The sequence below is a fragment of the Callionymus lyra genome, chromosome 13 (assembly GCF_982586985.1).
Source record: "Callionymus lyra chromosome 13, fCalLyr1.hap1.1, whole genome shotgun sequence".
NCBI lineage: Eukaryota > Metazoa > Chordata > Actinopteri > Syngnathiformes > Callionymidae > Callionymus > Callionymus lyra.
This window is the reverse complement of record NC_141830.1, coordinates 17,159,799-17,186,953: the sequence shown is the minus strand read 5'-3', so window position 1 is coordinate 17,186,953 and position 27,155 is coordinate 17,159,799. Positions and strand designations below refer to the sequence as shown.

General features: G+C 38.6%; 3 protein-coding genes across 3 annotated transcripts; 2 read left to right on the top strand and 1 right to left on the bottom strand.

Annotated features, from left to right (window-relative positions):
* The first annotated feature begins 35 nt into the window (after positions 1-35).
* LOC148067572 (axonemal dynein light intermediate polypeptide 1-like) lies at positions 36-2,437 on the top strand. Its single transcript, XM_087805704.1, has 6 exons — positions 36-166; positions 314-450; positions 519-688; positions 759-937; positions 1,336-1,500; positions 1,573-2,437. The coding sequence occupies exons 1-6, from the start codon at positions 86-88 to the stop codon at positions 1,606-1,608; spliced, it is 768 nt and encodes a 255-aa protein (XP_087661830.1). The 5' UTR covers positions 36-85; the 3' UTR covers positions 1,609-2,437.
* A 5,022-nt stretch (positions 2,438-7,459) lies between these two features.
* On the top strand, positions 7,460-10,579 carry LOC148067571 (axonemal dynein light intermediate polypeptide 1-like). Its single transcript, XM_087805689.1, has 7 exons — positions 7,460-7,625; positions 7,696-7,799; positions 8,345-8,487; positions 8,560-8,729; positions 8,789-8,967; positions 10,058-10,222; positions 10,297-10,579. Exons 2-7 carry the CDS (start codon positions 7,713-7,715, stop codon positions 10,330-10,332), a joined length of 780 nt encoding a protein of 259 aa, XP_087661815.1. The 5' UTR covers positions 7,460-7,625; positions 7,696-7,712; the 3' UTR covers positions 10,333-10,579.
* gnl2 (G protein nucleolar 2) lies at positions 10,349-17,791 on the bottom strand. Its single transcript, XM_087805688.1, has 16 exons — positions 17,569-17,791; positions 16,578-16,662; positions 16,403-16,497; positions 16,185-16,324; positions 15,213-15,397; positions 15,086-15,152; positions 14,866-15,024; positions 14,689-14,802; positions 14,490-14,618; positions 14,036-14,140; positions 13,814-13,972; positions 13,231-13,338; positions 12,723-13,162; positions 12,400-12,464; positions 10,791-10,858; positions 10,349-10,729 (listed from the first exon to the last, which is right to left on the bottom strand). Exons 1-16 carry the CDS (start codon positions 17,630-17,632, stop codon positions 10,586-10,588), a joined length of 2,127 nt encoding a protein of 708 aa, XP_087661814.1. The 5' UTR covers positions 17,633-17,791; the 3' UTR covers positions 10,349-10,585.
* Positions 17,792-27,155: the final 9,364 nt, after the last annotated feature.

Genomic DNA, 27,155 nt, shown 5'->3' with positions numbered 1-27,155 from the left:
ACATCAACACTTCAGGCAAACTTCTGAAACGTGGATTTAACTTTTGGATTCTTTCCATCGCTTTTCTTGTTTTTTTTGCTTAACGATGATTCCACCCACAGATTCCCTGCTAAAATATGACACAGCCATTTTAATAGCAAAAAACACAAACGTTAAATCTCTAAAGGTGAGTAGTGAACTCATAACCTACATCCCAACAGGTGGTTAAAGTAATCATTAAAAAAAAAGTTTATTTTATCTGAAAGTTCATCAGCATTTCAAAGTAATTTATTTTATTAGTGTTTACAGTTTACAGAAAACAAACTTTCTGCAGGTACGTTCACTCAAAATGAGTCCCCACCAGCCATCAGATTTCTCTCCTGTTCCACCTCCTCCTAAATCAAAATCGGGCACGACTGACGCCACCTTCAGGCAAAATGAAGAGATCCTGCACGCCATGCTTCCACCAAGGTAGACGGTCAAAGTCCACAAGATGTATTTAAGGGGGGAATGTCGTTGATCTAAACGTGATGTTACAGAGAGTGGATGGAAGGGAACCAGCTGTGGATGCAGTACGTGTCAACAGCGCCGTGCACTCGCTCAGACGTGATGAATCTGGAGGAACAACTGGATCTAAAACTTCAGCACAAACAAGCAAGAGAGACTGGACTGTGCCTCACCCGCAGAGAGCTCTACTCCCAGTGCTTCGGTAAAACTTAGTTTATTTGTTTGAAAAAGAAATACCAAGAGTTACATTGACCTCGTATATCATGGTGCAGATGAGCTGATCCGACAGGTGACCATCAACTGCGTGGAGAGAGGTCTGCTGCTGTTGAGGGTCAGGAATGAAATTCAATTGACCCTCGCGGCCTACCAAACTCTGTACGAGAGCAGTGTCGCATTCGGCATCAGGAAAGCTCTGCAGGCAGAGCAAGACAAAGTTGGCGTGGAGAAAAAAGTAATCATAATTATTTGAATTTGAATTTCTTATTTTCAAGCTCACACTTAATCATACAATTACAAGTAGTGATGGTCTGATAAAGCTTCATGAAGTAGTGTCATTATTTTCAGAGTCCACTAGATGGCGGTCTCTGCACTATTTCCCTTTGTTCAACTGTTCTAATGAAACATCACATTATTTATTATTATTTTTAAACTGATGGCGCCACCTACTGACCTCTAAACAACATGACACTGCTTCATGAAGCTTCATCAGACCATCACTAATTACATGATCAAAACACAACTAGTACATAAAGTACAATCAAGCAATATTATTACAATTTTTTTCCAGAAACATTCCATTTAACTCCAAGTCTACCATCTAAGGTCAACTTTTGTTTTTTCCTTCTCCAGATACTAGACTTGGAAAATGAGACAAAGGAACTGAAAAAGCAGCTGAGTGAGCAAAAAGCCAAATGTGAGGCAATCGAAAAAAGAGAGAGCGAAAAACGGCAGCTTGAGGAAAAAAAGCATGTGGAAGAAATTCAGTTCCTGAAAGCGGCAAATCAGGAGCTAAAGGTGAGTTTCTTATGCAAATCGAGGTGGTCATGTGATACCCATTCTCACGTGTGTACACCTCTGTCTTTGCAGAACCAACTGGAAACGATCATCAATTTTAAGAAGTGACTTTCTACAAACAAAACATTTAATCCATTAAAATATTCTCTTAAAACTGTTTCACTGTGTTAGGAGGATCTACCGAAATAATAAACTCCATACATTCTTGTATCTTACCTTATAGTAAGTAAGTAAGTAATGGTTATTTCTAGAGTGCCTTTCTAGACCAGGGTAACAAAGCACTCAACAACAATCAAAAACAATACACAGTTAAAATAAATACTTTAAAAGATCAAGACACATAAGACAAACACAGGAGTCCCAGAAAACCAGGGAAATTAGATATTATCTCTATGCAAATATTGCAAAATGTTAGCTATGAAAACATTTGCATTACTTTGTTGCTTTTGAATTTGATTCATTCATTTATCACAGCGATAACACCATGATTAATACATAAAATGAGTAGTACCTCTGAATTGAATCCAAATCATTTCGATTTCAATTTTATAGATATTAGGGCCACGTTCTACCTGCTTGTTTTTCAGATCATGTTTTTTTTTATTTAAATTTATTTTGTTTTCTTTTATTTGTATTCATTGTATTTTTATTGTTTTTATTCATAAGTAATTTAATGTTGGCACCGCATGCAACTTTTCTCATTTTGATCATAGGCCAGTGTTAAAAATGCAGGGACATTTCCTTTAAAAAATATATGCTTTTATTGTGGGACTTAAAGAGTTAACACAGAGTGTTCCAGGTTATGCTCATCAAATAAATTATATATATATATAACATTCTGGACCCTTCTCTCAAAGCGATGCAGGTGGCACCAGACTTTAATTATTGTTAATCCATTGGCAGGACACAGAAATAGCATCTGGTTTCGCAGACGCAGATATTTGGTTCAAGGTATCTTGCATTGTACACATGAGGTCCACTGATTTGTCTAACATTGTAGTATTGTTGGCCTTCCTGCTGCGTTTTTCAGGCGTTAAACATGAGCTTCCAGATGATGCAGAAGCAGAGGTCCATGACTGGGTCAATGAAAGCAGATTCCCTAACCAGCGTTTCGAATGTGGTCTCATCCGGGTTGTTGTTGTCAAAGGGAGCAACATCAACATTGGCAAGAATGTCGCTTGAACCGGTTTCCGAGGGGACCAGTTTTTCTTAAAATAAATCACAAGAGGGGATTGTTATTATGGAATCAATGGATTAACAAGAAAATATTCTTTATTTGCAAAAATAAAACTGATTTCTTTACCGTGTGGGTGAGGTTGGAGACACTTTCTTTCTTCTTTGTATGTCGCTCGAGAAAAATCTTACCCATATTTATCTTTTCTGTTATTTGCTGCCAACAGTCCACATTCACTACTCGGTTAAAGTAGTTTTACTTATTTTGGTGCTACGCCCTCTAACCGCTTCGCTATTGGTTTATCCTCCAGGCCCTGCCTCATCTCTGAGAAAGCTCAATCAACTCGCCACCAAGCTGATACCCACCGTGATTCCTCCTTTTCAATTGAGCAGAAAGCTCCTTACAGTGAAAAGTGTAAAGATCACAGTGGAATGTAATGATGGCGAATGAATTTTGAAGTGGACAAATTAAAGTGCATGACGTGCTAAGCCTCCCTGTAGAGGGGGGACACACATGTCCTCGGCTTCGTTTGCCTAGGCCCAAATAACATGATGGCTGATTTTGTGGCCTGGTCCCACGGCGACGGGAAGCGTTCGAGGCTTGTCGACCAAAATGCCTCATCCTGAGAGATCATGATTATGATCGAGACAGGTTAATAACGGCAGTCTTGTTTAATAGGGGTCTCCCTCGCAAGCAACATAGCTCTCCTGTGCGGTGCACTCGACAAGTTTCACTTCCGTGATGACATCTGTGCCGGCCTGGCGGGTTTCGTCAGCTGATTTGGTAAGAATATGGAAACTCATTATGCTGACATTCCCCAACAAAAGTGTTCAGGGCAGCCAGATCGGCTAGTCACGGCGCCATTATGCACCAGGGGTTTCTGGCCATCCTGGTATTCTGCGGGGTTCCGGAACTACTGCCCCTGATGACGGGACATGTGGTTACATGTGGGAAGACCAAGTTTTGAGGTCAGGATCTCCAGTGAGCCGGTTCTCCTATAAGCAGATGTCAGTGAGACCAACTCAATCAGCTGTGTCTACTTTCACTTCTGTGTTGACATCTGCGCCAGTCTAGACGTGTCTATGTTGACCAGAGGTTGTTCCTTCCCCCACAGCGTTGTCAAGAAAGACTGGCGCAGTGGATGGCGTCACATTTGACACTTGGGTTTTCTCGCCGTTCCGAGACCGGACAAGGGCATCTGGAGAGGTGCGCGGCGGCCGGATATCACGAGCGACGAGCAGGTCACCAAGTGTGTGGAGGCGGTCATGGAGCCAATGTGAGCAAGTGGGGTGAGGATCTTGACCAATCTGGACGACTGGTTGATCCTAGCCAGGTCAGAAGCAGAGAGTCACGCGCACACACAGAAGGTGTTGAGCCACATAGCCTCTCTTTGTTCATGGGGAACCTCAGCAAGAGCGCTCTGACTCCAGTTCAGCAGTTGGTTCACCTGGGGGTGTTGTAACTTATTTTGACTTACATTAGTTGATTTATGTTGATTACTAACTGTGTTGATTTATAGCATTGATTAAAACCTGCTTATTTAATATTATCTGTATTTTAGTTAAAACGGATGAAAAGGAATGATAATAATTGTGTTAGAAACCAGATGTTGTCCGACAGATAAGACCGGATATAGTTTTTCGCGCAGCTGATTATGATCTTTATAATTTGACAGGGAATGAACGAACGCAAAGGCAAATTAAGTGAGTGACTGAACTTCTGTTTGTATCACCCGTGTTTTCCTATATAAAGAAACTTTAATTTCCTCAAGTGACGTCCTGCACTGTTATTTTTTAACACATTTTTTTAACAGGTTGCTGCTGAACACGGAGGAAGGAACACAGTTGCTGACGCTCGGCGTCATGTGGTGTCAGCAGGCGATGTTATGTCCAACCTGGGGCTCATGGCGGTGCGGCTGGGTTTTCTGCAAATGAGGGAGCTCCAGAGATGGTTTGGTCATCTCAAACTAGATCCCAAGCGGGACCGAGGTTAAAAAGTGCTCCTTCCCGCACAGGTTTTTGCAGGACAGTCAGTTATTGGAACGCTCAACCTCAGGTGGAAAGTTGGTTGCGCCCTCGTTACACTGTCACAGTCCATCAGTCCTAGTTCTGTCAGACAACTCCACCGCCGTGGTGTATGTGAATCGAGGGTTCTTTGGCTCGTACCCACCCCCTAACCTCTTTGGCCTGTTACTTGCGGCAGGTGACCGTTTTCAGGCACTCTAAAGCTTTATTTATCCGTAACGGTAGATGTCGGCTGGGTGAGGCGGTCTTCCCTCAGAAGTTCTCTCATTGGGTTAGATCCGCCATTATTCGAGCCTACCAGGCAGCGGGTGGATCTGCTCGTAGCGGACAAGGGGCACACTTCACCCGCGATGTAGCAGCCTCAGTGATTTTTTGGCAGGGTGCTCAGCCGCTACTTCACCCATGGGGCCTTAGTGATGCTACTGTCAGGAGCGGCGTCCAGCTGGGGGTCAGATTGATCTCGTCGGGCTTTGCCTTGGTTTAAACCAATAGCGAAGCTGTTAGAGGGCGGAGCAAAAAAAGAAGTAGATCCCCCGAGTTTTTGCTTTCATAACTTCTGTTTCTACGATTGGTGCCAAGCCCTCTAACCACATCGGCCATCTGCCGCCCATCAGCTGAGTTTTCAGTGGGAGGAATTGCAGTGGGTATTCCCCACCTCTTATAGAAAGTGGGCTGCACCCAGCTGGGTGGCGAGGTCATTGAGCTTTCTCAGAGACGAGGCAGGGCCTCGAAAATAAACCAATAGCGAAGCGATTAGAGGGCTTTGCACCAATCGTAGAACCTGAAGTTATGAAAGCAATAACTCAAGGGTTCTCACCTGTCTGAGATTTCAGTGATTCAATATTATTTTAATTTAATGTAAGATTGTCGAGTAATTTGTCAAAAGATTAGCTATATTTAAAAATGATAATAATAATGAAACTTAATAATTTCAAAAAGGTAATGCAGAATTTTTAGTTCCTAAAAAATGTCCACACGACCAATGTGCAAACCTTTAGTCCAGAGAGAGACAAATATGTGTAAACAATAACAACGAGAAGACTTGTGACATGTTTTTACTAGTGATGGTCTAATGGAGCTTCATGAAGAAGTGTCAATATTTTTCAGAGTCCACTAGGTGGCGGTCTCTGCGCTATATAAATAGAGATTATTATTATTATTATTATTATTTTCCTTTGTTTGTAACTGCTTTAATGAAAGATCACATCAATTTTAATGTGATAGTGCCACCTACTGACCTCTAAACAACATGACACTGCTTCATGAAGCTTCATCAAACCATCACTAGTTTCTACCTGCACAGACTTAATGTACTTGAATGCCGCACACTGCATAAGTAAATAAGTATGTAAGTGATTATTATTTGTAAAGCGCATTTCACAGACTAGGGTAACAAGACGCTTAAACAACAAAACAATACTGAGTTAAAAACCTACAGTGTCTTAGAACAAATAAAGACATGCTGTGATGAAATCAAAACATGGAACAGCGGACCTTTGTTAACAAATGGTTGTTTTTATTGCTATTACTAAAGGAATCATAAATCATGTTTTGTGAGACAGAATAGTATTCTCAGAGGTTGTTACTTTTGATAACTGTATGATGTTAATCTTCCTTTTAAATATACATTTATTTATTAGCTTTATTTATATGTATGTACAAATATAAAGCTCTATAAAAATTCATATTAGTTTTTTTAATTTCCATTTTTTCTTCAAAGTGATGAAACTATATAACAAACATTGACTATCTGCAGTCAAGTGTGTACTGGCATTTATATTTTGTGAGTAGTTGTTATGCATAAAACAAGAATAAAACAAGCATAAAAAACAATTGTTTTGTTAAAGACAGACAAATCCCATTTGGAATAAAGTTTATTAAAAAAAACATGGTTAGCATGTGTGGTTGATGTAAAGGGATAAATGAAGCTGACAGTAATTTGCCATCAGTGCTCTTTTAAAAATATAATCAAAATGTTTATCCCGTTTTGTTTTTTTCTACTCTTTACTCTCAGGTAGTTAATGTAGATATTTAAGTTTTATTTTATTTATTTTTAACTAGTTTGATGTCACGTGAATACATTTCTTGTGCCCTGTCTCCCGCACATGTACTGACCAGATCCTGTACTGACACAGTTATATAAATGAGCTAGCTTTCTACATTGAGCTAACTGGCTACATTGAGCTAGCTTGCTACGTTGAGTTAGCTCACTACATTGCGCTAACTGGCTACATTGAGCTAGCTTGCTACATTGAGTTAGCTTGCTACATTGAGCTGACAGGCTTCATTGAGCTTACTGGCTACATTGAGTTAGCTTGCTATAATGAGCTAGCTTGCTACATTGAGCTAACTGGCTACATTGAGGTAGCTTGCTACATTGAGCTAGCTTGCTACATTGAGCTAACTGGCTACATTGAGCTAGCTTGCTACATTGAGCTAGCTTGCTACATTGAGCTAACTGGCTACATTGCGCTAGCTTGCTACATTGAGCTAACTTGCTACATTAAGTTAGCTTGCTACATTGAAATAACTGGCTACATTGAGCTAGCTTGCTACATTAAGTTAGCTTGCTACATTAAGCTAACTGGCTACATTGAATTAGCTTGCTACACTGAGCTAGCTTGCTACATTTGGTCTATGGGTGTGTCTGTTGTTCTTATACAAACTAAAGTCATTAAAGCTGTTACTTTTCACTTGGATGTTGCAAAATATTGTTTCTTATTGTCTCATGATATCAATCAAAGGAGAGTATTAGGTCATAAAGCAGGCAGGCAGAACTCAAACAAAAATAAAAAGTATTAAAATAAGGAGTTGATTTTAGTTGAACTTAAGCTGTTATTGTTTGCCACCTGGCGAGGGGACAGACCGTGACTTAGCTTGGCTACTTCTCACGCCAGCTTAGCTAGCCTCTCCGCAACCACTCAGAGGTATGAGATGAACGTTTTCACATTTAAAAATTCATGCGTTGCTAAAGTCAACAAAAATATCTGGTTTCAGATTGTTCTTGAAACAAGATGGCTTCTATAACCCCCGGTGACTCTCTCCTGAAGTATGGAACTGCCATTTTGGTCACAAAGACCACAGACTTAAAGTCTCCGAAGGTAAGAGGCATAATCCATAATGATGGGCGGATGAAGCTTCATGAAGCAGTGTCGTGTTGTTTAGAGGTCAGTAGGTGACGCCATCACATTAGAATTGATGTGATCTTTCATTAAATCAGTTACAAACAAAGGAAAATTGCGCAGAGACCGCCACCTAGTGGACTCTGACAAATATTGACACTGCTTCATAAAGCTTCATCAGACCATCACTAGTAAAAACATGTCACAAGTCTTCTCGTTGTTATTGTTTACACATATTTGTGTCTATCTGGACTAAAGGTTTGCACAGGGGTTGTGTCGAAACATTTAAGGAGCTAACTGACAATCAGTAGGTGGCGCCATCTAGTGTGCTCTGAAGATAATGACACTGTTTGTCAAGTACGAGAGCACTACTACAAATATATTTTTGTTTTCTATCGCAATATATCGTAAGTGTTTCTACGGTATCGTGATATCTATCATATCGCCGAATTCCAGCTAATACACACCCCTAGCTAAAACCCTTACCTCGATGATCTTTGATGGAGATAAAATATTCTCTGCAGGCTTCTCTACGTCCTTCAAAAATGAAGCCTGACCCGCCTTCTTCCACTTTGTCTCCCGTTCCACCACCACCTAAACCCAAATCCGCCTCCGAAGGAGCCTTCAAGGAGAACGAGGAGATTCTCAACTACATCTTCCCGCCAAGGTAAAGCACCGAACATCTCTTCGACGTACTCGTGAGGGTTCGACGGACGTTTTTTTGGGACTTTATCTGCAGGGAACGGAAGGAAGGAAATCAGCTGTGGGTCCTGAAGGTTTCAACAACGCCGTGCACCCGATCTGACGTCACCAGTTTGACGGAGCAGCTGAACACCAAACTGCAGCTGAGACAAGCCAAAGAAACGGGCCTTTGTCCAGCACGTCGAGACCTGTACACACAGTGTTTCGGTAAATTACCAGATAATAAATCTGCTTTCGCAGGAATGATGCTTGATATATTTTTCTAGATGAGCTGATCAGGCAGGTGACCATCAACTGTGCTGAGCGAGGGCTGCTGTTACTGAGGGTCAGGAATGAGATACAACTGACCATGGCTGCCTATCACACGCTCTACGAGAGCAGTGTCGCGTTTGCTGTCAGGAAGGCCCTGAAGGCCAAGAGGGACAAGACAGACGTGGAACAAAAAGTAAGAAACATATTCCTGGATTTTTTTTTTTGGTTCATTAATAGAAATTACTGAACACAATTGCGGTTAGTATGAACATTAATAAATAAATAAGTAAATTAAAATAAGTTAGCGTTCATAACTGGTTTTATTTTGAGCATCCCAGCGGATCCAGCAGAGGCCGCTGTTACTGCGTAAACATTTGTGCATGGATATAAAAACACATGTCAAAACAATCTGAATAATGTACTAAAAACAGAGGTTTATATATTTATACGAACATGTAATATCAATAAATAAAATAAGTTGGCGCTTTAAACTTTCATAAAGGATTTTTATTTATAACATCCCAGCGAATCCAGCAGAGGCCGCTGTTACTGCGTAAACATTTGTGCATGAATATAAAAACACATGTCAATACAATCTAAATAACTACAAAAAAACTGAAGTTAATATATCCATAGGACCGTGTAACATCAATAAATAAAAAAAGTTGGCGCTTTAAACTCTCATAAAGGATTTTTATTTATAACATCCCAGAGGATCCAGCAGAGGCAGCTGTTACTGCGTAAACATGTGTGCATGAATATAAAAACACATGTCGAAACAATCTAAAATTATACTAAAAACAGAAGTTTATATATTAATACGTACGTGTAACATCAATAAATTAAATAAGTCGGCGCTTTAAACTATGATAAAGAAACTTTATTTTTTAACATCCAAACGGATCCAGCAGAGGCCGCTGTTTCTGCGTTAAAATGGAAGACGTCAATAGAATCTAAATATAATACTACAAAAAGCAGTAAATATCTTTAGTGTTTTTTTTTTAATCAACACATCGTCAATAAATAGCTTTGAATTCTTACGTTTCCCTCTAAGACAGAGATTATCACATGATTTCTAAATTAGTTTTATTTAGTAATTTCTGGTTGATTGTCGTCATCAGATATTTTTGGTTAGTTGAAGAGAAAAGCTCGTTTTAAAAAAGAAAACGGAGCAGCAAATGTCTTTAACCGTAGATCACATTTTTTAATAATCTAGTTTCATTTTGCCTAATTATGAGGTCAACCTCAAGCGCCACAACCATAAAAACATGTTCCTCTGCCAGATCTTGAAGTTGGAAAACGAGGCGAAAGAGTTGAAACAGAAGGTGAAAGAGGAAAAATTCAAATGTGAAGAAGCGGAGAGGAAAGGGAAAGAGAGACGATACTTGAAGGAAAACAACCACAGAGATGAGATCCAGTTCTTGAAAACCGCAAAGGAGGATCTGACCGTGAGTTTTATTAAATCAGACAATGCGTAAACGGACGGAAAAACAAACCTTTGACACTCTGATTGGTTTCACAGACTCAGCTGGAAATGATTGTCGCACCAAAGAAGTAACGAGAACTTGACAGTGTTGGATACAAAGTTGTTTTATTTCTTCTATCAGCAAGACAAACTGTATGTGATGCTGTTATGCATTCTCTTGAACATCAAGAGCAATTGTATTGATGAATGAATGACGCATCATTCCAGCAGCTGAAGGCAGAAGCGGAGCACGACATGATTTCACTTCATAATTTCATAACATCTTGTGTTCTCTGGTGCTGTAGTTTAGGGTGATTTATTAAAACAGTTTAAGACATGAGACTTCTCAGTGTTTCGCTCTCTTGGCTCTTCTTCCATCTGTTTTTTGAACTTCTATCTTCTTATCTCTGTTCTTGTTCTTCACATTATGAGTGTCGTAATACCGAACGCCAACTTTCTTTGTCCTTGAAGCTCGATCCATCGCCCTTTTCTGCAAACACAGAGATTGGTTGATCACAGTGCTACGACGTTAGACAGAACCTTTATTTTACCTGTTTGGACGAGAGTTTGTTGTCCTGCTCCTCTTCGTCGTCTGCTTCCCTCTTTTGGGCCTTTGAAGCTGAACAAATAAATAATTGTTATAGGACTTCACCAAATTGAATAGGATCGTTTATTTTTTATCATGACCATTATATATAATATACTACACTTTGGGACTTAAGAGTTATGTTCTTTGCACAACAAAACCTCCCAGATCAGATTAGATTGACTTTATTACAGTTATAACATGGGTTCTACAAATGTGCAAGGAAACCCAGAGCTACAGCCTGTAGAGGGCAGAAGTTGTGGAAAGCGGTTATAGAAAGGAAGGAATATAAAGAATAAAGAGATTATTATTATTATTTAAAATGAGGGGAAAAATAAGAACATTGTTACACAGTTAAGCCTTTTTAATTATTCAAGAAAGTCAAGAAAATTAAATTAAATTGTAATTAATCAATTCAGATTCTTTAGAAATTTTCGATCAATGGAAGATTAAACATTCATCAAGCGTGAGTAAATCTGTGTGCAGGTCCGTGCTATGAGAAATCTACTCCGTATTTATGAAGGAGGTGAACACTCAGATCTGATCGTAAGCACGAGAGTATTTAATAAATCTAAAAGTAGTGCATGGTAATGAGTCATTAGCATAAATCTCCGCCCATGAATGACCAAAAAAAGACGATGATCCGGTCCACCTGAAGTGGAGTTAAGAACGCAATTGTCATTTCTTCTGTTAGTAGTTGAGTTAAAACAATCCATCTTCTATTAAGAGTTGTAACAGGACAGTCAAAGTGCATGTCTGGAGGCAACAGATGCCGTAAAACATCCTAGAATAAGGTTGCATCAGACAAACCGCTGTAACTAAAGAGGCTTTCTGGATGTTATTCTGACTGTGACTGCTGTCCAACTTCAAGTATGGTGGACAAGGAGCAAATATTTCATATCATACTAACGTTACCGCGACTGTTAATCTTGCCTTTGTGGAACAGAGAACATGTAAAAAATGTAACGAAACTGAGTCAAAAACCCCACCAAGGGTCCAGGAGAAGTGATCTGACAGTCAATACATCACCTCCTGACGAGAACATTGCTCGCATTATTGATGCTTCCTCTATATATATATATATATATATATATATATATATATATATCTCGAAGCAAGGATATATACCAAAGTTGTAACAATATTCAAATATATCATATCCCAAAACTTCCATACGTTATAAATATTGATCATGTAGAAAGAACATGTAATCTGTTCAGTTGTTTATTATCAATTATCTGGATCTTTAACCTGCAAATTTAAAACTAATTAAATAAATGGGATACATTTTATTGTACTATTTTGTAATCTGCGAATTCTTCCCAAAATAGCAATAATAAAAACTATAATCTACATCAAAGATAGCTACAAGAATTAAGTGCATCTTGAATTTAAACAAAACCCTGCACATGGTCTGGAGCAGGTGTAGATTTTTTAGTAGCTAGAAAAAGATCAGAGCGACTGGAATTTTGATGAATGCCAAAATATCTTAAACTTCCTGGTGTTTAGATTTACCTCACAAAATTGTTGTCCTCAAGTTTCATGAATAAACCCAGCGAGTGTTAAGCATTTACCTCTCCTGACGTCCTGCTGAGCCTTCATGTTGGTCAACGCTTGGTCCGAAAATGTCTTTGGTATTCTGCAAAACATTAAATCATAGGCAAAGATCATTTAGTGATTTCATAAAGAGTATAAGCAGCATTGTTTTGACATCTGTGGCGGACTCGATGACCACATTTAATTTAATCCAGAAGCTTTGTTGATAAAAGATGTCAAAAATGACTAGAGGACAATAAATAAAAACACATTTTATAGTGTAATAAAGACACACGATATAAACAACAACAAGTGTAGTTTGCTGAAAACAAAACTAGGAGGGATATTGGATCCGACAGACCTGATTGCGGAGAAACGCTTCAGCTTGGCTCGGTCCAAGAACTGCTTGTACTTTGCGATCTTGTCGTCCAGCTCACGGATCGTCTCCTTTGAACTCTTCTTGGCGTTTCCCTCGGTTGCCGTGGGAGCTGTTGCGGCAGAATGCTCTCCCGTACCATCTTCCGCTTTTTTCTCCGACTCCTCGTCCTGATCCTCCTCTCCCTCGGAGCCGGACAAGTCGGACATGTTCAGGTCCGGCATCTCGACGGAAACCATGTCCTCCTCGTTGAACTCTGGCATCACGCTGATCTTGCCAAAGTTCTGCCGGACGTTTGAGAGGATCTTCTGGACCTGCTCCTTCTGTCTTTGATTTGTATCCTGTGGTTCTTCCATGTCTGCGGCCTCTTCCTGCACCTCCGTCACTTGCTCCGACGCTCCCTCAACCGGCAAAGACTTATTTTCCTACAATAAGTTGCAGGATGAGCGCAACTGAACCAGTCATCAAAACATGATTGTTTAGAACCCGTTACCTCCTCGTACCCCTCCGGCCCCGGGGGCCTCACAAAGAAGGGTATCCGCCCTCGCTGCCAGTCATTCAGCACCATCTTGGAAACTGTGGGCAGATCTGGTTCGCCGCCCTGCACCCGTGCAAACACAGGACTCGAGAATTAAATACGGAACAACACACAACACCTACACAAAAAGGGACATTTTCACATGACTACTTAAACACAGCGTACAATCAAACCACTTCCAAGATTCCTCAATGGAAATCAAACCCTTGTCGTCGCCACTAGTGAATTAGGTTCCAACTTTTAACAGTTTAGCCGATGCAACATTCATTGATAAAATTTTGTCACCACAGTCACGTGAAAGCAGATTTATGTTGGGGACTTGATTATGTGCCGTTTTGTAATACAATGTAAGGCTTTCAACTTTTTTCTCTGAGATTTTTAGTAACTCTGCAAACAAAAAGATAAACACGACACTCCTTGTGGATTCAATCCAACACGGTCCATGTTCAGATGCTTGTTCACTTCATGAACTTGATGAAAACTGCTGCAGTCAGACAAAACCATCATCTTTTGGACATAAAAAAAAGGAGGAGCAGACCTTCAAAAGCTTGCCAGATCGAAACGCCAGCTTCTCCAGAAAGTCCTCAGCAGAATTCCAAATGGGGATTCGGTATGTCTTCTGAATATATTCTGGTTTGGCTCGCTCCAGAACCGCAGCAATGTGCTCCTCTGGGTTTTTGATCTTCTCAACTTGAACCTTTAGAAAGAATTTAAAAAAAATTAGAAATTTCAACTGAAAGTTCAGCACGTTGACACTCACCACTCCTTTGAGGACGATATCAGTCTCACTGTCTTCTGAGGGATAGACCACACCTGGGCAGTCGATGAGGAAGATGCGTCTCATTAACGTGATGTACTGCCACACCTGAAAATGACATGATGATCGTGATTCTAAAGCTGCCAGCGACACCTCCACATTTTAAATCAGGACAAACGCAGCCCTCTTGATCTCACAGTCCAAATTGTGGCAACTGTTCAATACTTAAGCTCATTTTAACATATTAAATCAAAACTATTATGTCATTAAGTTCCTTCCATCATATTTATCTTTACCCAGTTTACTTATAAATGTGTATTGAGAATCTTAAATGTTTTTTTACATCCTTATCTGCAACTTTTTTTGTTGTCAGTTAACTTTTATCTCCATATCTTCAATTCGTCACTTCCCAACAGTGTATAATTTACTCCTGCTGGAATCAAGAATCATAACCCACCTTTGTTTCCCCAGCCAGTGGTGCCACGTTACAGACTTTCTTTGAGCGCAGGGTGTTGATGACGGAGCTTTTTCCAACATTAGGGTATCCAATGAAGCCGACGCTGATCTGCTTCTTGTCTGTGTGAAGCTGCAGGACAATAAAAATGATAATAAAAAAACAATATAAAACCCTTAAATTGCACGTTTCAAACCACTACCTTTCCAAACTGTCGCAGAAGCTGAATCAGGGATCCTTTGCCAAACGAGTTGGTGAGACTGGCGTGGAACGCCAGAGTAGGAAACTCCTGAGACAAGAGTGCAACCCAGCGTTTCTGGTGTAGAAAAGACTCGTTAGTCACATGGTACTCGTCTCTAATAAATCTTCAAGGTCTTACAGTGACCCAGGTGGGGATGAGATCACACTTGTTAAGAACGAAGATCAGATGTTTCCAGGATTTCTCCTTCTTCATGTACTGCTCTATGCTCTTGGACCGGGTCCCCATGGGGTCCCGCGCATCCAGGACTTGGATCACGACATCGGACGAGTCGATGACCTGAAGTGACACGAAACACTCAGCAGTGGTTTTTATCGGTGATTATGAAATTAAAACAAACCTTGTAGAGCTCTCCCCAGATTCTCTTTGACTGACCCTTTTTGAAGATTTCCTCACGTGCTTCATCCCTGTGGGGGCAAATTAAGGCTTAACTTAAAAAAACTAGACCAGACTTAAGAGAGCCTTACCGAACTCCAGTGTCTTCCGTGACCAGGTCCGTGTCTTTCTCCGCATTGTAGCTCTCTGCCGAAGCCTCGGCCTGCTCCAACAGGTCCTTCATATCTTCAACCATCAGATTGGGCCTTTTGCGCTGAGCCTTGGGCCCAAATGTGGTCTCGTAACCTTCAGTGTCCAGAATGTGAACCTTGGAATTCTAAAAATAAAATGTGTTTACAAGAAATATTAGGCTGGTCTTTAAAAAATAACTGTTATATATTCATAATAGAGCGCAGACCTCTGTCAAGCTGCTCATTTCAAGCCAAATTTACTCTATACTGACGTTCCGTTGCCCTTTTCATTTGAAATATCACTATAGTAATGGGCTCCTTTAGAAAGCAGGTGGCAAGAAGTATTGTAGAATTTACTGGCACAATACATGGCATTTGACATAGAGGCGCCATAGCTTGTAAGCAGCCTCTTTCCACCGCACAAAGAAACCTTTATGGAGTAAAAAATAACATAATAAGAATAACTGAAAACCTATCCTTTATTAAAACTACCCCTTGCTTTGCCAAGCTTGAAATCCTTTGCTATAGTTATGATTTGATTCATGATTATGATTTACAGTCAAAGAACATTTCATCCATTATTTTAGTGGTGGTTAAAGATTTGGATTTGGTCAAATATTATTTTTGAAATTCAACTGATGCATAACACAGTAAAACTTACTACATTTGAGATTTGATCTTAAAACTCGTTGGGTGTGCGGGTTTTTCTTGAGCGATTAGAGAAAGAACAAGATGTTATTTGGATTGGGTTTAGAATCCAACACTTGTCATAGTTTAGCGAAGTGTGCAAACAGCCGCTAGTAAATCAAGCAATACATCAAACTGTATTTATTTATTACTGAAGCTTGAGATCAGTCCGAGTTGTACACAAGGAAGCCAAAATCAACGATCGCAGAGAAAGACACATGATTTAATGTCTGCAAAACTACTCACATGAGCTTTGACTTTGTCTTGCAGGAGGGACATCGGGAGTTTGCTTTGCCTCATCACGACACGATAGGGATCCTTGCGAATCGCATTCATCTCTTCCTGGAACTTCTGGAGAGACGACTGCTTGATCACGCGAGTGTTCCCTGGAAGAGTGTTACAGCTCATCATCATCATCCAGAGTTATCAGGTAATCATGACACAAACAATGAGATGGAACCTACCAAACCACTTGACGTTGGGTTCAACTCTGGCCTGGGTCCCCGGGGCTACCGTCGACTGGTATGTTAATGGTCTGATAACCTTTCCATTTTTATTGCTGGCAAATCAAAAAAAACAACAACATTCGTATCACTTCAAATTACAAATGGGTGTAAAAACTCTTCAAATACTCATTACCATCTCTGCTTTTGTCTGTACATATTCAGACGCTTGATGGTGGATCGGTCCCTCATGTTTTGACCACCAGCCCCTTTGACACGATCTGTTGGATTAAGAGACACACACTTGATTAAATATCGTAGATCAAAAAGGTTCTTTTAAATCAGACTCAAACACTTTTTGAAGACTGTGCTTTGACTGTGTGTATTTCCTAGTAACTAACATCAGGACAAGCATAATCACATATTTTACATCACTTTATACATTTTTTAATGTGGTATAACGCCCATTCAAAACTTGAGTTCCTCACAGCAGGATTGACAGTCTTTGAATCTGAGCTCCATGTCTCAATCGTTGTTTTTAATTTCTCTGGATGACCTCGTCTAAATAAGGATTTATAAAATAGAAAAACATAAAAAGAACTGTCCCTATATGTCAACAACTCATCAGTTATTATGTTTTTTAAAATAGAATACTACATTAGCAAATGTTTAGCTGATTTTTCTTTCTGTTGAGTTTTTGTTGGTACGTTTTGTGTAAGGTAAAGTAAGGTAGAACTGTATTGATCCCTAAGATCTCCTTCGGGAAATAGTTTAAAGTGTGTAAAGTGTAGTTCATATCATATAAAAGATATGATGTATGTAGTCATCCTAATATGGCTCATAACTAAAAACGGAAAAAGCCAAAATCTTATATTAAATAAGAATTCGTGTAAGGACGTGGGATGTCAACTGATTAAATTCGATTCGAATCCATTGATATAGTAAAGATCGTTTATTTCATAATGGAGTCTCTTTAAAAGTAAAGATTAACCCTTTATAGTAGTATTCGGGTTAGTCTTTTGTTTAACATTAAATAAGAAATATCTGGCAACGAGCTTTAAATAAACAATGAGGTCCATCAAAGTTATGATACAATGAGGATTTAGACATTTAACAACACAAATGTCATCACGTATGAGCTTCAGTCACGTATAAACAAACTGTCATGCTAATGGCCGTTAGCTCACCGGGGTTGGAACTGGACGTCGACTTGTTTATGGAGCTTTTCCCCTTAAACTGCGGCTTCACCATGATGGCGGTTGAGTCGGCCTACGCTTCAACGACAAAGAAAAGGGAAAGACGACACAAATGTGCCGAAATCTGAGATATTGTTGCTGTTTTTCTGCCTTCAGCGCTGATCTCTACAGCACACGTGTCTGCGGCTGGAAACCGGAAAAACGTCAGGCCATGAGCGACAGACGAGGCAACCAATCAGAACGCACACACCAGTTCCGCCCCTGTCAGTGGGAGAGTGCGCGTAAAAATATTGTATCATTATTATTATTAATATAACTTTTATTATTACTATTATTGTGGTCATTTGTACATTTGTATTAATAGTTTAAATAAATCAGACGACAAAGGATCAAAAACAAATTATTAAAATAAAAATGGAAATACATAAACAATACTTTCCGATGTGTATGTAAGTGTATGTTGACTAGATGTGTATGTATAACTATATATTTCTTAATGGGTTGATTGCAATTTTTTTCAATAGCAAAATTAACTTCATATTGAAAAATAAAAACATCCAGTTAGTAATTCTAGTTTTATACGCTAGAGGGCGCCGCACCAGTAGCGCCAAGCGCACTGCAATTTTGATTTCTGTGAGAATGTTCGATAAAGTATTACACATTTTCGTAATTACACAAAGTTATATGATACGTACCTTATAAAAGAAATGTCTAACGTGTTTTTAATTTAGAAGTATAGATACTAGGAATTAATTTTTTCATTGCAATTAAAAAATTGCAAAACAATCTTGTTGAAAATTGTATTGTATTGTGTAAGAACATTATTATCCTTGTTTTGAGTAACATTTCCTAATAATCAGTTTTTAAATATTCGAAGTTGAAAAGTATGCATTAGATAGTATATGTTCTGTCCAAAAAACATGGAGATGCTGTTTCCCAGAACATAATCTGGAGGTGGAACTCTAAAACGTAAACTCCATTTGAACAGCAGAGTGTTCTTTTCTCTTTCTCTGAATGTTTATGATCATTTAGGTTCAGATATAATTGACGACGACTGCGCCATGACGACATGCATATCTTTAATTTCAGGAAAGACAGACAGAGACCTTCATGAAAAAAATAGTGCAGAAACGAAAACAGTTTATATATTTAAAAGGTAATCCAGTTAATTGTGGCATCTTTGGAAACAATGTTAAAGAAGAGGCAAAGTAAAATGCAGCATTTTCGTTCTAATGAACATTTTTTAGCTTCTAAATCTTCAAGACAGAAGATAAAAGGAACCTTTTACCTTTTATACCTCTGAATTGTGACAGTTCAACTGGATCCAGGTTGCACACACATCTCCTCCTCCTAATTTCTCCAGCATTCTCTAGTTTCCTCACCTGTTGTTAATCTGGAGATATTTCCCCCCCCAAAAAAGCCAGCTCACCATTTACTTCAGGGCAGCTTCTCAACTTTACTTCAGGCTCTCCAGCTGCTACTACAAAGCTATTCAAGTCTTTTTTTCTTTCTTCAGTTTTATCTGGTTACAGCTCTGCATGTTTTGGACGTTATCGCCCTGAAAAACAACAATGTTGCGATGTTTTGATAGAACCGATAAAATAGTTCACGAAACAGGACCAGACAGTGTGTAACCACATTCAAAGCCAACAAACAAATGAACCCTGTCCTGGTATGCCTTCCCCCGCTGCCAGGTGAACACATTTGGAAGAGATTTGAGAGTGTACATAGTGTGCCATTAGGTCAGGGGTGTCAAGCTCAATCCCACAATTTAAATCAAATATACTGGCTAATAGATTCAGTGCCTTTTGTTTTGTCGTTTCTTCTGTAGGAAGGTAGATTGTGCACTATTAATTGTACACTATTTCACTATTCATCGTTTCTGTTAATGTTAAATGTGAAACGGTTACTGTGAGTTGAAATAGTTGTATAGTTTAGTAATCATCCTATACCAGAGCCAAACCGGTTCTTTTAATAGGTGCTGTTGCCTAAATTGAGTTTAGGGAATTAATCTAAACATAAGGACCCTTGTTTTTAAAAATCATTATGGAAGGAAATGTGTGCCACCAAACTTCGAATAGGAATTTCTTACACTGAATTTTTTCTACATTGGAGTTTTACATTAAATTCCTTCTTTATCGAATAAATGTTTTTTTCTTCTTCTTAAATTGCATATCTTTTAAACATTGAATATGACACTGAATTTTTAATGCACTAAAAAAGAACAGTGCTTGAAATTGATGCTGCCCTTTAACTGTATTTATGCAGCCCTCGTAATGTCAAAGTATGATCATGTATAGATGGTTCTATTGCATTAACACATTTATTTTGTATTTATTATTAATTTACATTTTCACATAACACTTATTTACTTTTTCCCTTCTTTCTTGTGTGTAATTTTTTGAGTATATATCAATCCCTCAAAACCTTTTTTTTAAGTTAGTTGAAGTAATGTTTTAAAAAAAACCTCATCCATACGTGAGTAAAATTGCAGCTTATATAGCTTAATAAATGTCATTGCCTAATGACAAATGTCCTTTTGTGGGGGGAGGGGAGGGTGTTTATTGTCTTTCTTTTTGCTTGATGGCCCCTGTAAACATTCACAGAATTTTATGTGGCCCTTGAAGAATTATAATTGCCCGTCCCCTGCTATAAAAGAAGAAACAATTCATGAATATATTAAAAAATTCATGTTGAACATATGTTATTTTTACACATTATTTATTCCTTAAAAAATGACACCAAACCAAAATAAGGCTCAAAGAATGTGTTGGCTTTGGTCTGTTTACTACCGTTTATGTACTTGTGCCATGATGGTCTCTGGGTAATAGTTGTGATAATAATTTTAAATATTTTATTTCTAAGTCAATATGCCACTTTCTCTGCTTGAAATCTATTCTTTAGTTTTTTTCAAGTTTTTTTATTAATGATTTTACAGCTTTTTGTTATTCTTGTGCTGTTTCAAAAACATGTGACATTTAATAGCTCAATAATATCACACAAGTAAAGTGCAGTGAAGGACGGAAACACATTTATTATTTCCTCACACAGTTTTATGCTGGAACTAGAAATAAAAAAATGAATAAAGTTGTTTTTTTCCACCAATCTATGCTCAATGGCTTTGTGTTTTCTTTTTACATTTTATATGTGTAATAACTTGAAGAAAAAAAGCAAGAAAATATCATAAACCTTCGACATGTATTTTTTTCTTCCAATTCTTGTAAATCTTTATTCACTCGCATTTTATGGTTTTCCAGCGTGTTAACCAGCACCTTGTTTCAATGTTATTGGTTATTCAATGGCAATTGAATGTTACGTAAAATATACGATCGTTGTTTTTTGAGAGGATGTTTCAGGGTTTTGTGAAGTGAGGAGGAAGTTAGAAAACGAGGGGCGACGCATGCAGCCTGAGAGTTGTGTACTAAATCTGCACATGATCGTGCACATGTTGCGCGAGCATTTGTGGATAATATTTCATTCTTCCTCTCTGGCCAAGTCTCTGCTTTGAGTCAAATTTGGAATGACCTGGACAACCTGACTAAACAAAAAAGTTAAATTGACAAAAACAAGAAGGTCCCTCTCTATAGCCTCAAGGTTGAAAGGGTTTGCCAGAGAACTCAATCTTTTTTTTTTGTCAACAGTGAGGTCTCTGAAGGTTCACTGCCCCTTTATGTTGAAAACATAGAATCAGTTATTTTTCCTCATTTATTCTTTTAGAATGTTTAAAATTTGTATCCTCCTGTGGTGTGTTTTTAAAGATATAATGTAGTCTTTTTCTGAGGATTAACCAACATTAGTGATGGTCTGGTGAAGCTTCATGAAGCAGTGTCATTATTTTCAGAGTCCACTAGATGGCGGCCTCTGCCCTATTTTCCTTTGTTTTGAACAACTGTTCTAATGAAACATCACATATTTTCTAAAGTGATGTCGCCACCTACTGACCTCTAAACAACATGACACTGCTTCACAAAGCTTCATCAGACCATCACTAGCCAACATACTGTAGGTATATTTCAAATTCTATAGCAAGTGATGTGAAGTGTCTTTTTATGAGTGACATTCTCTTTGTGGGTTCACGCCAAACAAACATTTAAAGTTTTATCTGTGTATATAATTTACTTACTTAAGTATCACACTTGGCATAAAAGCTAACATAAGAATGAGATTTTATGTATTTGTTTCAATCTCCTCTTGTTATTTTAATCAGTAAAACTGAATTTATATCTACAACAAAGTATAGTAGTTTGGTATACATCATCACTAGGGTAATAACACAAATATGTAAAAGTACAATTATAAATGTAAAACCTTACCAGGAATGCCCACTGTCTCACTGACCCGCCTACAGGTAAGATCCTACTTTATTCTGCCCTATAGCACAGACATTTTGGGTCTTTCAGGACATTGAAGATGTTGAAATCTTCAGGAAAGAAAAATATTGGAGACAGTTGTGTCATCCTATGTGAGCTTCATCCAGTGTGGTAGTGGCTGGTACTGCAGCCTTAGAGCAAGAGCGCCGACTTCAAACTACACAACCTTAGTTTTTATGAATTAAAATACAAACATTGTTGTCCATTTAATAAAACATGCAGTGTCTCTCTCCAACCGGAGATTCATTTTATTGCTGGTATTTTGACTTCTTTTTGCCAGGAATTGTCCAGAAAGTTTTTCTGTGCTCACTTAAAAGAAGCCACTGAAGTTAATATTAAAACACTGTTCTCTGGTAGAGCAGTTAAATGAAAGACGAAAACATTCAGTTTAACAAGAAGTAGTTTCAACACTTGTTTGAAGATTTGGTGCCGATTTTTCCAAAATAAGATTTTGATCTTCAAAGATCCATGTGAAAACCATTACAGAAAACCAGAAGGTCTAAATAACTCTGACTTAAATGAGGTTTTAATAAGGTCCTTTCCGAGTTTATTAACTCTCAACACATGATGAACAAACCCAGAGTGTTACAAATGTAGTTTAAACAGGGTTTCATTACAAATATAAAACAGTGGGGATGGCCTTAATGTGTACAATGTGCTAAATAATGTAAGAATTATCAAATTGTGCCTTCAAATGCCATTTTTACTAGTGTTGTGTGTGATCGGAACAGGCTTGAGTTTATCTTAAGCTCGTGCTGATCTGGTGTCAAGGGTTATTTTCATCTCCTTCTTTATCACCTTTAAATTTGTTTTGATCATTTCCGCCCCAGAAACCTCATCTTTTCTTTTAAATCTAAATTCTTGTGATTCCAAGTCAAACATATACAATCATTTTCAAAGGATTTATTACAAAAAGACCTGTTTAATCCAAAAGCTTAACTTTTTTTACATTTACAGTTGTGGTCAAAAGTGTACATACACTTGTGAAGAACATAATGTCATGGCTCTCTTGAGTTTCTACAAGTCTGATTTTTCTCTCATAGAGTGATTGGAAAAGATTCTTCTTTGTCACAAAACACATTCATGAAGTTTGTTTCTTGTATGACTTAATTATGGGTTGAAAGGAAAAGTGGCAAAATCTGCCAGTTGGCGTGGTGTGCCCAGGCCTTAAGGTTCGGCTGAAGTTTGATCATATGGACAAAGATAAGACCTTCTGGAGGAAAGTTCTGTGATCAGACGAAAACAAAAATCAAGCTGTTTGTCCACAATGCCCAGCAATATGTTTGGAGGAGAAAAGGTGACCTTTAACCCTAAGAACACCATGCCTACCGTCAAGCACGGTGGTGGTAGTATTATGCCGTGGGGTTCATTTGCTGCCAATGGAACTGCTGCTTTACAGGGATAATGAAGAAGGACAATTACGTTCAAATTCTTAACTCAAATCATCAGCCCAAAGTTTGGGTCTTGGGCGCAGTTGGGTGTTCCAACAGGACAATTACCCCAAACACACATCAAAAGTGGTAACGAAATGGCTAAATCAGGCTAGAATTAGGGTTTTAGAATGGCTTTCCTAAAGTTCTGACTTAAACCCCATTGAGAACATGTGGTCAATGCTGAATAACCAAGTCCATGTCAGAAAGCCATCAAATTTAACTGAACTGCACCAATTCTGTCAAGAGGAGTGGTCAAAGATTCAACCAGAAGCTTGTGGATGGCTACCAAAAGCCTAATTGAAGTGAACATGGCCAAGGGACATGTAACCAAATATTAGCACTACTGTATGTATATTTTTGACCCAGCAGATTTTGTCACTTTTCCTGTTAACCCATAATAAAGTCATACAAGAACCAAACTTCATGAATGTTTTTTCTGAGTTGTTTTCAGAGTTGAAGAAATAACTGGAAACTAAAGAGAGCCATGACAGTATGTTCTTTACAAGTACATGTCAACTTTTGACCACAACTAAAAGTTGTTTTGTTTACCCCAGCCATAGAGTAGTTGAGGTTTAGTTTTTACTCTATTTTTGTTTTGTTTTTAAACAGCTGAAAGCTCAAAGTTAATAAGAAGATTTTAATTCAATTTCTAGGGTTGGCTACAAATGGCCCAAGTTAGAAATTATGAGATGTTGGAGATGTTCTGGACTTCAGTCTGGATTCAGGAATGTTTTGAACGTTTCATCAATCACTTGTACGGCTTATCCCTGCACAAAAACCATGCATCACAATTTGCAGAAAAAAACCCAACAGAGAACGAAACTTCATAAAGCAGATCAATTGATCAATAATAATAAAAGTAACTTTTATGTGACTGATGGCAAAATGTTGCAAGGTAAGATTTATAGAGGTTATAGGATTCTAAAATCGGATCACTTATGGCTTAGAGGTTACTTCAGTGCTCTTTTACTCATATGTCTTGAATTTCACTCTTTCTTCTGCCCTGACTCAACATATTATTGTACCGCATCATTTTTATATTTTCATCTTCTTGTTTAATGCCCTTTCATATTACTACTACTATTACTATTATAATTGTTTAGTGCATTTAAGTAATACTTTAAGAGATCATTATTAATTTGTATTGTGTCTTTTTTCAAAATCCATTTTTGTGGTTAGATATGAATTTTTTAAAAGTATTTCAAGTGTTTATATTTTGAATACATTATGTCTTCACTGGGCATTGGTAACAAAACCTCCAAAGTTAAATTGAGTTTATATATGTTTTTGTTGACTATTAAAAAGCCTAGTTCTTGGTATTTGTTGGGAAAACAGAAAATGCTTCTGCTCTTAAGAGACAGAAAAAAGAAGGACAAAAATCAAGGTCCTCTTTTATTGCCAATTAATGAGATAGACATTCATTTATAAAAACAAAAGTAATATTTGACATGGAGGAGTGTCTTTTTCTCCCAGGACTAATGTAAATTCTCAATGTATTCCGAAAAAACTGCATTGAAAGGCAAGTTTCAGCAGGGCAGCGTTCCATAAGACTTGATGCCAGCATTTCCCCTCGTCTGAATCAGACTAGTGTTCACCGGAGGTGGGCACCACCGTGCTTCCCTGCTCTATCTTTTGGTTTTCCTGTGGCTCACCCAGGCAGCTTGTCCTGGGCATTCATCTGCTGCCCCGTCGATTAGATAGGGACAACAGAGAAGCCTATTTAAACAGAGGACTGTGTCACCTCAGGGCTATGGTTGCCACCGTTGAGGTCATGCTTGTAAAGGAAATGAAGTACTACTGTTTTCCCTAAGTACCCTGAAACACAAGTGATTACACTGACTGATCTTTCCAAGAGACCCCGATTGGTTCAGATCAAAGTCCGCCCGAGAGACCACCTGGAACTACTCTTGGCAGCAGACGTGATCAGTAGGAGGATGAACGCTTCCAGGAAAAGGGCACAGAAGCTCTTATTCTTACCCTGATCTCCGTGAGAAAGCCGGCCCGGTGACTGAGGGACCGTCTTGGCATCCAATTATATTCTAGTGTCACATTGTAATACATACGAAGATGAGTGATTCGGGAAAAGGCTACACTCTGGGGGCAGAAAAGTGTACTCTGGCAGCGCTAAGCTAGGGTCTTACTCTTGGCATGATCTCTTCAGACCCATGCTGAATGAAAGGGATAGTTGGCCTCAGTATCTTCATGAACTCAATGAACGCTAGCTATAAACTCTCTTTATCTGCCATCAGGGAGATACAGAGGCAAACATTTGTCATCAGCCATGATGCGTTCTGAATGTGGAGGCACTGATGGAACACACAGCGGGTGACGCCACCACATCTGTGAAAGTCCAGTTGAATTAAAATTGGTTGATTATTACTTTTTAAAAGAAGAAACATAGTTCAAATCACAGAGGGACGTATCAAAAGCAATTCAAAATTCAATTCCAATCCATGAGCCAGTTTTGTGGTTTTGGCGGACAAATCGCGGCTTTAAACAGTTGAGAAACTTTGCAAAGAAAGAAAAGAAGCATGGGTTGAGGTGATGTAACTGACAGGAAACTCATTATGTTTTGTAAATTGTCTGCAAATAAAGAAATATGACTAGCAAAACAGAAGAACATTAAAACATTGTACTTTCAATAAGTAAGTATCTTGTTACACACCAGGAATCCTGGAAAACAAAGCTAGTCAAAACAAAAAATGTTGTTTGTTTTCCCTCATATGAATCCAAGTTGGATACTGGATTCAAGTTAGTTTATTTTGAGGAAGTCATGCAGAGGTAAATGCGTATTGTCCTGAGGAGTTTGGTTGAGACACAAGATGTTTGTTTCCACAATCATTTCCTAGAATGAGCTTGTTGTTCCTCGTCAACTCCTGAGGAGGAAATCATCAGTATTGATGTCGTAATTTGGACAATTTAAGTTAATTTTAGAATAACTTTTGAAATACAACTCCTGTTGCTGTAAATACGCCTATTCATGAAGAAAATTTGCTCTGTGCCTTCCAAAGAAATAGATTCTCTGGAATATTTTCAAGTATATTACTGGGTATAGATAGATAGATAGTCTTTATTCTCATTTCCACTTTTTACAAAGGTACAACGAAATCCAAGGTGCTGTCGACTCAAATGACGTATACAAAATTTAAGAACAATTAGTTAAAAAAAATATACATATAAAGTATAAGAGAGAAACAGATTGCACTGATAAAATTAATCTACACAATAAAAAGAAGGAAATTGCACAGTGGGTTAAGGGTCAAGAAAGGTTGTTTCACAGGTTGCCATGATTGCCTTCGGGTAAAAACTAATTTTTAGACGGTTTGTATTGATTTTCATTACTCTGTATCTCTTGCCTGATGGCCGTGACAATGACCAGGGTGTAAGTAGTCCTTTGAAATGTGTATTGTCCTCTTGTTTGCATCTGGAGGTGTAGATCTTTTCCAGTGTGGGGAGCGGGCACCCTATTGTTTTCTCTGCTGCTCTGACGACCCTGTGAAGCGCCTTCCTCTCTGAGGATGTGCAGCTACCGTACCGAACACACAGTCCATATGTGAGCACACTTTCTATGGAGCAGTGATAGAAGGAGGGAAGCAGATATTGGGGGAGACAGTTTTTCTTGAGGATTCTCAGAAAGTATAGTCTCTGCTGCAACTCCTTGGTGTTGGTACTCCATGTCAGGTCGTCCTCCAGCTCGAAGCCCAGAAACCTGAACACTGGAACCCTCTTCACACAGGCCCCACTGATGATGAGTGGTTGAAAGTCAGGTTTCTTC